Here is a 15,865-nt window from a genome sequence, read left to right on the forward strand (position 1 = left end):
TACTGCTTTAATAAGGTCAATACACTGCTACCAGACCTTTATCCACAGACAGAAATTATCATTCAGTTGTTCTGCAGAGAGGAACAGAAGAGCTAAGGTTTGTAACTATGACACTTAAATATGTAGCATGGCTTACAAAAAGAAAAGGTCTCGAGCCAACAATCTGTGGTCAAATTATGTAGTTATCCAAGTTTGGCATGTTAAGTAACCCTGCCTGTTTTTTCCAGAGCTGTGTAAGAGATGCAGTACTAACCCAGCTCTTCTACTTTCTTTGGTAAAGGTAACATGCATTTTACAGATGACTAAAGACTGACTGAACCAGCAGCAAACTGTGATATCTGAAATATTACAGTGAAGTTTCTAGTTTGGGAAGTAAGATCTACAAATGACCATGAAATAAAATATACATAGTCCGTTTTCATTTTTATACCCATTTTTAAACAATACACATTGTAAAAGGCCTATGAATTAAATATATTTAGTAAAAGCATCCAAATAGAAAACTGGTATTTTTAATTCCCTTTGTTTTAGACAATGAAAAGGTAAGTAGTGTAGCCATAAGTGTTCTCAGTTTGTTATTTTAGTATCATTTATCAAAGTACTAGTTTTTAGTTTAAAAAAATTATTTTTTTAAAACTTGAGATTTCAACATAGCATTTAATCTAAAATATATTTTCAATTAAAATGCATTTATTATTTATATATTCTTAATAACTATTAGTATGTTTGAAAAACTATTTTCAGCATGGTTTCAAAGCAGTATGATCATGTTCAAATGCTGATGTTAAGTATAGAATTGAAAATAATAATTTCTAATCTTTTTTATAGAAACATATCTAACAAATCCTAAATAAAGCAGCTAGTAATACAATATATATAAGTAGGCTTGATTTGTGAAATTGCCTAGTGGTTCTCAAAGAAATCAAAATTTCATCAAAATTCATTCACTTTCTCTCTCATCTTTAAGACCTGAGACAATATAGAGAACTACCTCTAGGTAATGAATACAGTTATTATTAGGACATAAAGAACACTGGTGACCTCCTCTATTCTCTTTCCAGGCTACTCTGTCCTTTTTGCCCTTTCGTTTTCAAAATGAAAGAACTATGAAACAGCAAAAAGATATTGTTTCTTAAAATGTTATAAGGCAAAGAAATGAGATGAATTTTTCATCTACTAATTTGTTATTTTTTAAAACCTGTATAGTTCTACCAATATTAATATGTAATTTAACTTGTTACTCTTATAGAATTATAGTAACAAATCACCATAAAGATTGCACACTTCCATGTTTTAGCAGTTCTGTCAGATTCAAATATGACTTCTGTTAATCTAGCAGAAATCATGTTCTACTGTGGAACCACCTACCCCTGCAAAGCACACAACTGTTAAAATGTAAATTGCCCAACTATTTTTAGCTGTTGCTGAAAAAAAAATCCTGTCTTCGGGAATAATGATTTGAGGCATTGTGTTCATTTTGTTTATCAAGCAGCTATTCAGCCTCTAGTGGGTCCAAGTGCTTATGCAAGCAAAAGCTTTTAAGAATGCTTGCAGCTGCAATCCAACCTTCCAGGTAGGCTGCAGGTTCAGAGCACAGCTGCCCTAGGCTGCATAAAACTCAGATCCATCTGGAAGTGAATTTCAAAGAGGATTTCAAATTTGAGTTTTCATGTATCATACAGAAGAGAAGGCAGGGGAAGAACACAGGAAAGAAGGCAGGCAAACAACCAAAAAGATGATATCTCTACTTCAGCCTTAATAAAAAATAAAAAGCTCAGACCCATGCTGCTCCTTCTAGATTACCACTTGCCAAGCCGGATATTCCATTCAGTGTATACTTGGATGAGCTGTGACTCACCCAGCAGCACCTGCGCCCATGTGTTAAGTACTGCCAAATAAAAGGCCAACATCTATTTACACAACAAAGAGATGTACCCTACAAGGCATGCGGCCTCAATCCAAAAGCCCCACTCCCCATTTGTTCTATGCAAAGGGAGAAGAAGAAACTCTCCCCTTCTCACACCAGGGATTTTTAAATTGTAGGTGGATTTATGATGTAGGTTCATTTACAAATACTTTTACTCTTTAAGAGAATAAAGTATATTTAACAGCGCAAACACCCCTACAGCATCAGATTATCATGGCCATTAATGATTGTTCACCAAACCTTTCCAACCTCTTTATTCTCATGAAGCTCTTTATTCTCAAAGGATACATTTTTGAGCAAAGAGGGATCAACAAACTAGGTGCTCGAAAGCTTTCCTGATGCTAGTCTGAAGTTAGGAAAGGCTTAATGAAGGCTTTAAAACCCACAAGAGATTCACAATGAACATCTGACTTGGTGATTTATGCATATTAATAACCTCAGTCCTACTGAGGCAAGCTGAGCCGAACATGTCCGTCGAATCCTAATGTCTTTAGCTCCATTGGGATTATTACAAATGTAAATTTCTAAGATTCTCAGCTATTAATCTCTGTCTGTCTTCCTGTTCAGCAACATAATGACTAATTAAACATCAAAAGACCTGTACAGGAGATCTTCTTTGACAGCTACCGGCCTAGTCCTCTTCCCAAGAGGGGAATTCAAATGACAGGGACACCAAGTAAAAGCATATGAGTAAGCTACAAATCACTGCAGAGAAATCTAAAAACCGAACACTGAATTCAGATTTAACTCAGTCAATGATTCTGTGAAGCAGAGAACAATTACCATGTGAAGTATGCCTACTGACACCAACTGAATGTATCCTGACCGTCTGCAGATCCTGAATACCTGAAATTAATTTGCTTACCACAAAGTAAAAAAAAAAAGAAAAAAAAGAAGTGGTACTTACAGAAGAAGGCAAACCAGGAGGCACCTTTCTGACTTTCTTTGCTTGCAAAGGATCTGTACATGGGAAACAGTATATTTCATCAGTATTTATTTTAGAAAAGTTCAGACTTCAAATATGTGGGAAAGAATTTCCCTCCTAGTACCTTCCTCGTTTTCCAGGATTTAGGAATAAGTAAGGGAATACAGGGACAGGGGCTCCATTCTTCCTAACCAGTTCTAGTGTAAAACACGTACTCCTAATGAAGTGATGTACTCTGAAAATACATATCGTGTAAGTCTGGGAAGACGACAGCAAACAAAGTAAAACAAGAGAGAAAATAACAAACCAATAAGCATGTTTAAGAAAAGGGAATAATATTTCTTAAGTACCTATTATGTACAGGCTTCATACTAGGCACTTTACATCATTTATCTCAGTTTCATCTGCAGATGGGCACTTGGTGCAACAGGTCAGTTTAATAATATGATTCCTTAAGAGAGACACAAATCTAGTGTTCACATCACACTGAGAATTAGGTTTAAAAGCATATTAAATAGACTGAAAGCTAATGCTATGCTACAAATTATGTTAAAAATTTGAAATATTTAATAACGGAAAAGTTAAGGTTATACTAATATCTGAGATATGTTACATAAACTATTAAACACAAGCATTGTCATATATGATACATCCTGTAAGTATTCTACAAGAATATTTCCTGTAACAGTATGTGGTTAAAACAGAAACTTCAGCACTAATTTCTATACAATTTATTCTTGGATGTTTATATTTATTTCCAAGAAACAATTAAAGTATATTTCTTTCTAAGATACAGATTATTTACTAAAGGATAACATGAATATTTTCATATGCCTACCCAGTCTCATTGGAAAAGACCCTGATGCTGGGAGGGATTGGGGGCAGGAGGAAAAGGGGACGACAGAGGAAGAGATGGCTGGACGGCATCTCCGACTTGATGGACATGGGTTTGCATAAACTCTGGGAGTTGGTGATGGACAGGGAGGCCTGGCGTGTTGCGATTCATGGGGTCATAAAGAATCGGACACGACTGAGCGACTGAACTGACTGACCCAGTCTCACTTGGTATTTTAATTTTACTTATTTGCAAAATTTAAAATTTAATACTTGTTTGTTTTATTGTAAAAAATGGTGTTAAATGCAACCTTCCAATTATACACAAATAATGGATCAAATTCAGGATCTCTCAGATGGGTTCGCTATTAAGAAGAGAAAATACATAAGAAGGCTAACATTAATTACAATGTTTTTGAAAACTATAAAAGTTAGAATGGCAAAAATGCTATTTTCCTGGGTCATAAATAATATGACAGTAAAACATGCAATTGTTTAAGAAAGAATGAAATTCATTTAAATTTGGGCTGGGATTCTTTATAGTAAATATACCAGGAGGCTGCAAAGCTAAAAAAGCAACTTCATAAGTAGTACATAGAAAAATTATATACAATAAAGAGAGAGAAAAAACACTCATTAGCATCTGGTCCCGACCAAGAGGCAGCTTATATTTCCTTAAAATAAAAGTGCCAAAGATAAACAACATCTGGCACACACTATATTTATAAAACTTACCAGCAAAATTTTTGTTCTTTGGGAGGCTTTTTCTAAAACCCAACTCTTCACAACTAATACAGTATCCCTTGAGCAAAAGACACAGTCCATATATATACAGAGAGTCAATTGAACTGTTCCTACAAGTCTAAAGCCCATCACTCTACTTTGGGATAACTAGCAGTAGAATACATCGTTCTTTAGATTAGGTCAGTTTTTTCCCTGCCCTGGGAATGGAAATTCTTCTTTTATATTTTTAATCTAATCATCAGTTGCCATTATACAATTACATACATAAATGTTGGATTCAAAATCATGACTTTAGAATACAGAGTTCACTCTTAGGAGGTTTCAAAGTATAATAGTTAAGAGAGTAAGCTGACTGGATTCAAATTTAAGCTCCATCATATAGCAGCTGTGTGAGCTTGGGCAAGTTACTTAACTTCTTTGAATTTCGGTTATCTACAATAACTTCCTGGAGCTGTTGCAATAAAGGGAATACAGAAAGATGCTCAGGGCAGTACCTAACAGAAAGTGACACAATAAATTTTAGCCATTATTATTAGGTTTATATTAAAATTTGTGGCAAAACTATTATCAATTGTTAAGTCAGTGTTTTGCAGAATGTTGATTTTCTAAAGCACCTAAATATCGTGAAAAGATGCTAAAATTGGTATAGATTATCTCTGAAATCCTTCCAGAGATTTTATGAATAATTGCAATACCAAGAAAGAGTATCTAAGATTGAGGAAAAAACAATGAAGAGTGGAATAATAATTTACTAGATGGTATTTACACAGTAGATGAGTGGCCCTCCTCGAATATCAAGCTTTGGCTAATTTGCTTACTTTCCTGCATATTGATTCCTCATTTGTAACATGTGAAGTGCAAGTCGCTCAGTCATGTCTGCCTCTGTGACCCCATGGACTATACAGTCCATGGAATTCTCCAGGCCAGAATACTGGAGTAGGTAGCCTTTCCCTTCTCCAGGGGATCTTCCCAATCCAGGGATTGAACCCAGGTGTCCCACATTGCAGGCAGACTCTTTACCAGCTTAGCCACAAAGGAAGAACATGTAACATGAGGTTAATATTATAACTTACTAGAATTTTTATAAAGATACAGTATGTATAACACTGTACCTGGCATAAAAGAGAGAATCCATAGTATCTAACATCATAATCAAAATAAAAATGAACATACAAGCTTTAATTTCTGGGAAGCTTGAGTTTTTATGAAATCAACTCCCTCCCATCAGCCTCAGTATTCCAGGAGCTCATTCCTCCCTGAACGTTTAGTAATAGTACACTCGTCTACATTACTGCTTTCTGACACAGCGTCTGCTCCCACAGCATTCTGACAACATATTTTTCTAGAGTGACACTGACACATCTAGAGTCAAAAGAAAGTTTTTACCCTAACTGATTTGGTGGGAAACAAAAGTGGAGATGGAGAAAAGATACTATATCTTACCATTTCCTTAATAAGCATATTGGTCTAAATCACAGGGGCTTTCCCAACAGCACAAATACTCAATCACATATAAGGAGAGGTGGGCACATTTAACTAGAGATCTCTATGACTAACATGAAAATCCATCACTGTGCCCTTTTATACCCTCAAGCATACTCTAGACTCAAAGGCTAGGAATATTTTACCAAATTTTGGGTTTGACAGAGGTGCCTGTGTGCTAAGTCGCTCCAGTCGTGTCCAACTTTTTGCGACACTATGAACTGTAGCCTGCCAGGCTCCTTGTCCATGGGACTCTCCAGGGAAGAATAATAGAGTGGGTTGCCATGCTCTTCTCCAGAAGATCTTCCCGATTGAGGGATTAAACCCATGTCTCTTATGTCTCCTGCACTGGCAGACAGATTCTTTACCACTAGTGCCACCTGGGAAGCCCTTGACAGAGGTAGATACACAAATTAGAAGCATAACAAGTATTTGTGGACCTATTTTCTTTTGGTCGACTATGTTTATTTTAGAGGTTGGCCTATCCTCAATATAAACATGCTTTACAGTTTCAATTTTCTCATATAAAGGATTCTTTGTAAGAATAATCCAAAATTCTCACATTTAAACATTGACTGGATATGGTATCAGAGTACACCTGAGGCTTGATGTAAGCAGCAATATGAAACAGACTGGCCTGGTTAGGCTACACACAAGACACAAAGGAAGAAGTAAGGAAAACGAGAGGTGTATGCTTGATAGTTATTGAGTTGCCTTTTGAGGTGGTTTCTTGGAACTAGATAGAGAAAATGGTTGTATAGCATTGCAAATATACTAAATGTCACTGAATTGTACACTTTAATAAGGATAATTTTATGTTAATTTTACCACAATTTTTAAAAAGTTGAGGAATAGACGCAATGAATACGCAAAGAACATTGGACTTGGAGTCAGAAAGTCTGCATAAACCACCTACTAGGTATACGAATATGTCCTCCTTTGAGCCTCAGTTTTATGTTAAAGCTTGTATTACGCCCACTGACTAGTAGGACTGCTATATGAATGAAATAAGAACATATATTACAAAATCATTTTGCAGACTGTTTAGCATTGTATCAACTGTAGTCAAGAATAAGGTATTAATATTAGTACATGACATTTTTATTACAAGAGGGAGAACTAGTCCCATTTTTAAAGCTCAATTTTCCACTATTCAGTTCCTCTTAAGGTGATAACCAAATAAAAATATTAAATTGTTTATTAAGTATATACTACTTTATGCAAATAAGCCCTAATAACATCATGACACCCAAGAAATCAAATTTCTTCTAATTAGAAGTGTAGTCAGAAGCATAAACTAATGGGGGTGATGGTGGGGAAGAAACATTTTTTAAATGGGATTTGTTGTGTGATACACTTACCAAGTGCTGCAGAGTCATGAAGTGGTCTTCTCCTGGAACTTGTGGCAGAAAATGAGTAGTAGGGTGTCCCAGGTTTTCCTGAAGAAGAGAGTTGTGCTGGGCTTCCAAGCCCTAGATCTTGTCTCAGGAGACTAGACTATAAAACAAGGCCAAGGAAACGAGTTATCTTCTCATTGATTATGGGCCCTAGTCTGAAAATACATCACTTTCAAATTATTTATGGTAACTTGAACAATGCTTTGAATTTAGGAAATATCAAAGAACTTGTTTGAATTTTATTAGTTTAAACCTGTGTTTTCTCTTTTTGCCCATCCTCGTGTCTTCATGTTGCCTGCTTTTTAGAAATTATGTAGATTCATACAATCTTAGAGTTGAAAGAATATTTTAGTTGCTATGTAGTTCCACTGCTTTTTAAAAATAATTATTTATCTGGCTGTGTTGGGTCTTAGTTGCATCACATGGGATCTTTTGTTGTAGGACACAAGTTCTCCAGCTGTGGCCTAAGAACTCAGTTGCTCAGTGGCATGCGGGAGCTCAGTCACCCCACCGGGGATCGACTCTGCTGTCTCCTGCACTGCAAGGTGGAGCCTTAATCATGGGGCCACCAGGGAAATCCCCTGAGTTCCACTCTAATCATCAAGATCATTTCTGAAAAATGTCCACCCAGTTTTTGCTTGAATGCTTTCATGAGCGCACAAGAGAGTCAATTCTCTTTTTTCCATTTGTTTTTTTCTTTATGGAGAGCTCTCATTGTTTAGAGTACCAGTATTTTCAAGACAAGCCATTCCTGTTTTCATCAACTGTGTCTCATGACATAGTGTGAATGTCCTCCCCACCATCCCTGACACAGACTTCCAGATTTATTTTCCCTTTGTCAAAGTCTCTTGGAAAAGGGAATGGAGAACAATGCCCCAGATGTAGTCTTATTAGTGCAGAGGAGTTTCTGAGACTACATATAAACAACACATTTGTGCTACATAGCTCATATTGAGAGGTTAAGAGAGATCACATCCTGTTAGTCTTTATTATATAAGTTGCTATTAAGTCACGTCCTTCCAATGGCTTCCTTGTTCAGTTTGTGTTCTTTGGTTCCAAGTGCAAGACTTAACATTTATCTCAAATAAAATTCATCTTGCTATATTTGATCCATAATAACCATCTGTCCAGGACAAGGCTGAGGAGAGAGCGCTAACATAAGCCACAGAGACATCATGAGACTCTATCGAGTACTGTACTGAAATCTAGAGATTTAGCAGCCCTGACCTGCTAATCAACTGATCCTATCATAAAGTAAATGTAGTCAATGTAGCAGAATTTGTTTTCAAGCTTTCTGGAAGCTGAGGGAAAAAAGAAGACCTCAACTCGAAAGTGTGTTAGATGCACTTGAGAAGAGGTTCTAAAATGAAAACTGTGATTTCACTAACATATTTAGTATTCTCCCACCCCATATATAATAACCTTTACAGTTATCACCATAATATGTGTGGCTGTCATTCTGACTACTGAGTATCATAAAGGCACGGAGAAATAAACCTCAGCTCTGGTGAGAAAGAATCAATAGAACTTTATAACACTAGTTATAGTAGTCCAGTCCCTGCCTCCAGAAAAACTTTCATTTTCAGTTTATCACACTACTTAATTTTAAATAATATTTATGTTTCAGCTTAAAACTCTGAGGTGGAATTAACATAAAATTAACCATTATATTTCCAACCAGTGACATTTAGTACATTCTTAATATTGTGCAACCATCACTATCTAGTTCCAGAACACTTCATCACCCCAAAAGGCAATTCCATACCCATTGAACAGTCATTTCCATTCCTCTCTTTTTTCTTGAGCCTCTGACAACAACTAATTTGCTTCTGTCTCTCTGGACTTATTTTGACTATTTCAAATAAATGGAATAATGCAGTATGTGACCTTTTGTGTCTGGCTTCTCTCAGTATAATGTTTTCAAAGTTCATCTTGTAGCATGTATCAGAACTTTATCCCTTTGTACAGATATATTATAATTTGTTTATGCATTTATCCACTGATGAACATTTTGGTTTTATCCAGCTTTGGACTACTGTGAATAGAGTTGCTATGAACATTTGTGTGCAAGTATTTATTTGAGTACCGCTTTTCAATTCTTTTGGGTAGACACTTAAGAGCAGAATTGCTTGGTCACACGGTAAATCTATGTCTAACAGAGAAACTGCCAAACTACTTGTTTTATTTCTATTCAGATTTTGCTATTTCTTTTTTATATTTTATATAGCTATATATATATTTTATAGCAATATAAATATATTTTATATATTTATATATTTTATCTATTTTATATAGCAAATTCAGATTTGCTATTTCAGTTTTCCTGGTGTACATATTTCTAGGAATTTGTCCATTTCATCTAGAGTGTCTAATATTTTAGCATATAATTAATTGTTCACTGTATTCTTTTATAATCCCTTTTATTTTTGTAACATTAGTAGTAACGACCCTATTTTCATTTCTGATTTTTTAATTAGACTCTTCCTTTTTTTCATAGTCAATTTAGCTAAACATCTGTCAATTTTGTTGATCTTTTCAGAGAACCAACTTTTGATTTTGTTGGTTCTGTAGTTTTCCTATTCTCTGTTTTTTAAAATTTCTGCTCTAATCTTTACTGCTTCCTCCCTCCTGCTAGTCCTGGGTTTGGTTTTCTTTTTCTATGTTCTTACAGTATAAGTTAGATTGCTAGTTTAAGATCTTTCTTCTTTTTAAATGTAGGCATTTACAATTATAAACTTTCTTCTGATCACTGCATCTCATGTTGTGCTCTATATTCTCTTTTCATTTTTCAGGTTTTTTTTTTTTTTTTTAAAGAAAAAAGCCTATTCAACAATGCTGGGGTACACATGAAGTAATCAGTTTACTAAATGAGCCAAAGATCACTGCATTTTTTCAGAAATGTTTATAGTTAAGAAGACAACTTTCTCAGACTTCTCAAAAGGTAAGTGATTCTTTGAATGGAGTTGGTATCTTCTTTTATAAAAGAGAAAAAGTGAGGAAAGGAGAGTTTCAAACAACGGATAATATGATGTGTATATGAAAAAAACTGCATAATATCAATGTAATTACTTAGAATTAATCACACAAATTTCAACAGATACAAGGTTCAACAGATTAGGAAAGAAAGATGTTGACTAATAGGCATGAAGGAGAAATAGTTCCCCTTAAGATAACTTTCTCTAGGAGAAATGATAAAAATGAGGAAATAATAAATATAAATGTAAATAACACATGCATCCTTTCTATTTCTATAACAAACCATTAGAAATGGATCTCCTGATTATGTTATTTGTGTGAGAATAGTGTGACCCAGGAATCAAGTTTCCCATACGTATTATACTGAAATTTCCATTGTCACATCTGTTTTGTGTTTCTGTTTTTTTTTTGCCTGTGCTAGGCACATTTAACATTTCTCAAATAGCAATCAGAATATGGCTAGAATATGCTAGATGGAACATATTATTACCACATGTTTTCAGGCAGGGGTCATGTACCTTGAAATTTTTCTTTAAGAAATCACTAGTCTTTTAATAGGATGTTCTCTGTTCACTACAAAACTGACTTTCATGATACAATGTTTTAAGGTGCCTGATATATTTATTGCTTCATCTGTGTTTTCTAATGCAGAAGGTACATACGAAACTGGTCACTGCATCCACATAAACAAGTAAATACATGAGAGGAGATGGGTATTCATATGTGACTTAACAATCTTCCTTTCAACATTTCCCTGGCATATAAATTCTAATGGGCATATAAGATGATGACGATCAATACCATGGTCAACAAACCATGGCCTACAGGTCAAGTAGGACCTGTTGGAAAATACTTTTATTGGGACACAGTCTCACTCATTCATTTATGTATTTGTTATGGTGTTTTTGTGCTACAATGGAAGAGTTGAGTAGTTGCAACAGAGAATGTATGGTCTGGAAAGCCGAAATTATTTACTATGTAGCCCTTCTCAGAAAATACTAATAGACCCCTTATGCAATGTATTGATGGAGAAACAAAGAACTGTGTTTGGAGCATGATAAAGAAGTCTGTGTGCTTAAGTTGTAAGATAACAATAGGTACTTACAGGTGAATGAAATGTAGCCAGTGAATTATTTCTTCCAAGAATTCCAGTAACAGTCATAATAAAGACCAAAAGAGGCATAACTTAAATCTAAAAGGTGAACAGGAAAATGTATTTCTTATATTTCTAAAAGTAAATGTCTGTAAATACTCTGATGTCCTGGAAGTAGCATGGGCTTTGGAGTTAGGTACCTGGGTTCAAATCCTATCTATAAGATCCTGGGCAAATTATCTAACGTGAATGCATCTGCTTTGTTTTCTATATATGGTTATATTACTAACTAGTTCAGAGGGTTACTGGAGAAGTAAATAAGGCTTAAGTAAAAGTGAGTGGCATGGTTGTAGCCCCTTGTGAAAAATAAAAACTCAATTTCATTTTTTCTTTCCCCATAGGTTACCATATTCTAAGTATCATAAAAGAATGAAAATAAGATGAAGGGCATTTTTTGTTGTTTCCTGGGTACAAAGTAAGGACACCTCATCTGCCCTGAACCCAAGATGGCTGAGTTATAACTCTCAATGGCGAAGGTAAGATAGGATGTTGGAAATCGAAGAGAGAATAAACAGGCCCTCAGAGAAAGGGCTGACAATTTACAGGCTAAATCCGAAGAGGAAAGTGACAGATTTAAACTGTATCAACCTAGATCAAGAATAAGCAGAGAAATGCCAACTTATTCTCAGAATGATTCAGCAGAACTTTGTATGTTTATGTGCACAAACCCACATACAGCTTATAGACCAACAAATACAGGCATATACTCAGAGAAAGAAAAGCAATGTGTGTGCACTAATGTGGTGAAATGTTAAATGATGAAACTTGATTAAGAGTACATGGATATTCATTTTAGTATTCTGATATCTTTTCCGTGGGTCTATAATTTTTCAAAATAAAAATTTGGGAGAATATCAGACTAAAATATCAAGGGTACACTAGCATACTATCAAATACACCATCTCAGCTAATATTTACTGGAACCGTTTTAAGCATTACATAGAGATATTATACAGAGAGCAAGCAGTGGGACCCAATTTGAATCTAGTTTTGTTGAAGAGGCTCTTTCCTCAGTACAACAAAATTTCTACAGCAGTCTAGGAGTCCAATTGCCATTTTTAAACGTAACTTGAAAAAATGTTAAGTGACATATAAATGAATTTGTGAATTACAATCCTAAAGTTGAGTTACTTATAAAATACATACTGTAGATTTTTGTACATATTCATGAAATAAAGGAAGAAAAGAACAAATTTTTTTTAGGGAAAAAAGTTTACTTGTTACTAATTTTACCAATGATATACTTCTCTCCTTCCTCTCAGACAAATCTGGAGATGTGGTTAGGAAATATCCTATCTTTTTTCTCCAGTTAATATTAATTTCAAGAAAGCCACAGAAGTTGTTCTTCACCCTGCTGTCCTTCACCCAGTTGTCCGAATCACAGAAATAAACAGTTCCCCTGTTTTATCCATACCATGATAGAAATGATTAGGCAAAGTAAATGTAGGAGAAATTGTTTCTTCTTAAGAACACAAGATAATATTTCATCCTGCCAACTAAAATGAAATGTTTAGTACTGTAAGAAACACAAAAGAAGTTTAAGACAAGGTTTTCTCCACAAGGACTTGATACACTAAATAATATATTTTTTTTCCTTTATTTGATTCTTTAAACATTTTGGTAAAACTAAAGTGCACATAATAATCTATTGAATTTTTTCCTAAAATAAAATTACATATCAGCTCATACTATTGATTTTTCTGCCTGCCTATAATAAATGAGAAGCATTATTGATCTTGTCCTGAAGGTGTTTCAGGCAAAAAGAATACCCAAGTATCCCAGAGGATATAGAACCAGACAAAGCAGCTTTATTCTGCTGTCTTATGCAAGGCAGAATTAGTATTCTGAAATAGCATTGCACTAAATTTCTTAACACATGCTTCAAGAAAAAATCTTTTTCACAGTCATCTAGAAACTCCATCTGTGAAAAATCAATTACCAAGGAATTAATAAAGGGTTATTCCTGAAACACTGATAGCCTAGATTATTATAATAAAAACCTACAGTAAGTTTTATTTTGAATTACATATGACATACTTTTAGCCTAAATAAAAATTCCCATTTCTTTATATGGAACTTTAGTTGCCTGTGCAGTATTTTTTAAGTTCCCTCTTCCTCTGCATGTGCATGAGAAACCTGGGACTCTAAAATGTGAACCTGAAAAGACTATTTAGTGTTCTTCATAGTGATCAGACAGGAAGTCCGCCTGCAGTGCAGGAGACCTGGGTTGGATCCTTGGGTCGGGAAGACTCCCTGGAGAAGACAATGGCTACCCACTCCAGGATTCCTGCCTGGAGAATTCCATGGACAGAGTAGCCTGGTGGACTACCACAGTCCATGGGGTTGCAGAGAGTTGGACATGACTGACTGACTAACAACAACACACTTCATGGTGATACTGACCAAAAATGTAAAGAAGAGGTATAAAGTAGTGGGCAAGGCCAACATCATTTACTAATACAACTTCTTCGTAATTACACTGGAACATACTGTGAAGGTAATTTAATAGGGCCACAGGAAAACATAATATATAAAAATGGTACTGATAGATAGCCAGGAGGATTCAAAATCACACTGTAATAATTTGGATACTCTTTACCCTTAAGAAGGAAGAATCTAAACTATTGATAAATACAAACTTCCTTCCTCAAAACTACTTTTTACCATTAAATGGCTTAGTCCAAATGCTGTACTACATATATTTTCACATCTATTCACAATCAGATTAAATAAGCCTCATTTTATGATTAAAAATTTGAAGCACTAACTTAACAATAATTTGCTTTCTAGAAAAATAAGATGGGGAGTATCTAATGTAGTCACATATGTGAAAAAATTTAAAATATTTAATATGGACTCTTGGAACCTCTGCTCTTTGTTCATTCTATAGTACTCCTTAATTTCATGCCTATATTACACCCCTGAAATAGTATGCAGTTTTAATACATTACGTATCAAAAGCAAGCAGCTGTTACCAAATTCGCCCTTTTGAGAGGGGACATGTTAAAGACACAGAAAGATAAAAAACAAAAATCATGACAAAACAGAATATATAAATTGTTGAAATTTCCCAGATGAGTTTTTTTTTGGGGGGCTGTGTTGTGTGGCTTGTAGGATCTTAGTCCCTGACCAGGGATTGAACCTGTGTACTCGGCAGTGAAAGCAAAGAGTCCTAACCACTGGACCTTCACGGAATTCCCTCAGATGATTTTTTTAGACTATACTATGTGCTTTTGTTGGGCTTCCCTGGTGGCTCAGAGGTTAAAGCGTCTGCCTGCAATGTGGGAGACCTGGGTTCAATCCCTGGGTCAGGAAGATCCCCTGGAGAAGGAAATGGCAACCCACTCCAGTACTCTTGCCTGGAGAATCTCATGGACGGAGGAGCCTAGTGGGCTAGAGTCCACGGGGTCGCAAAGAGTCGGATATGACTGAGCGACTTCACTTTAACTTTATGCGCTTTTGTTACTCAGAAATAAAGAAACAAAACTGTTTTAAAAGCAAAATTAGTACAGTATTGTTATATTTGCAATTGTTCTTTTAATTTAGAAACATCACAGTACAGTTCAGCTGTGAGTCCACTTGAAGTTTCAGAGACAGGACAACTCAAGAGTGACAAAGTAGCATCTCACCTCATGTCATAACCAAATCAAAATCTCAGAGAGTGAAGAGGAACTCAGCAAAATATAAATGCTGGGCTTTAATAATACTTGAATTTGGAAAACACCGACATTTGCAAAATAATTGTATTATGATGCAAATTCATTTACATTGAAATTCCAGGGATATGTTAGCAATTATCAGCAAGTTGTTAAAGAATTCTATCCTGAGAATCTCATTAGATAGCGATGCAAACTACAGTTGTTATCATTCTGAGAACAAAGGGATCTTGAATGAGTAATCAATAGCAACTGGCAGAAAATGAGACATTAATTATGATCCTCTCTAGTGTTTTGTCTAAGACAAGATTTCATTAAATGCTTTGTGCAACCTGAATAGTTCCAAGTCATTACCAACATTTTGGACAATATATTAATTGGGGGAGGGAGCAGGAGGGGTGTACAAGGAAACAAAGTAAAAGAAAACCTGAGATGCTTCTATTTCTATCCTGGGTCAATAAAAACACACCAGTCACCACTCGTCAACTGTTATGCTCATTCTTTTACAAGTCCCAAATCTTATAAACTCAACATGGTCTCTTGAAAATTTAATTATCATCTTCGATACTTAAAATGTCTTGCAGGTTTGATAGGATAATGACAGTCATCCATCAAATGCATCCTGCCAACACAATCAGCCCAATCTTTCTGCCTTAAAAAGAGAAATAAGAAGCAGCTACCTATGTACTAATAAGTTACTAAAACATGGCAATCATAGCAGTTTAAGTTTCTTAAAATCTTCTTTAATTATCAGTAAACAAAAGGAAAATT

General features: G+C 35.1%; 1 protein-coding gene across 3 annotated transcripts in view; it reads right to left on the reverse strand.

Annotated features, from left to right (window-relative positions):
• Positions 1–15,865, reverse strand: part of TCF12 (transcription factor 12) — a 394,477-nt gene that overhangs the window by 81,339 nt on the left and 297,273 nt on the right. For all 3 annotated transcript variants that reach the window (XM_065940083.1, XM_065940082.1, XM_065940084.1), the window contains 2 exons: positions 7,274–7,409; positions 2,835–2,887 (listed from right to left, as the gene is read on the reverse strand). In XM_065940083.1, the coding sequence (XP_065796155.1) occupies positions 2,835–2,887; positions 7,274–7,409 (189 nt within the window). The remainder of the gene's footprint in view (positions 1–2,834; positions 2,888–7,273; positions 7,410–15,865) is intronic.

The sequence above is a fragment of the Muntiacus reevesi genome, chromosome 7 (genome assembly GCF_963930625.1).
Source record: "Muntiacus reevesi chromosome 7, mMunRee1.1, whole genome shotgun sequence".
NCBI lineage: Eukaryota > Metazoa > Chordata > Mammalia > Artiodactyla > Cervidae > Muntiacus > Muntiacus reevesi.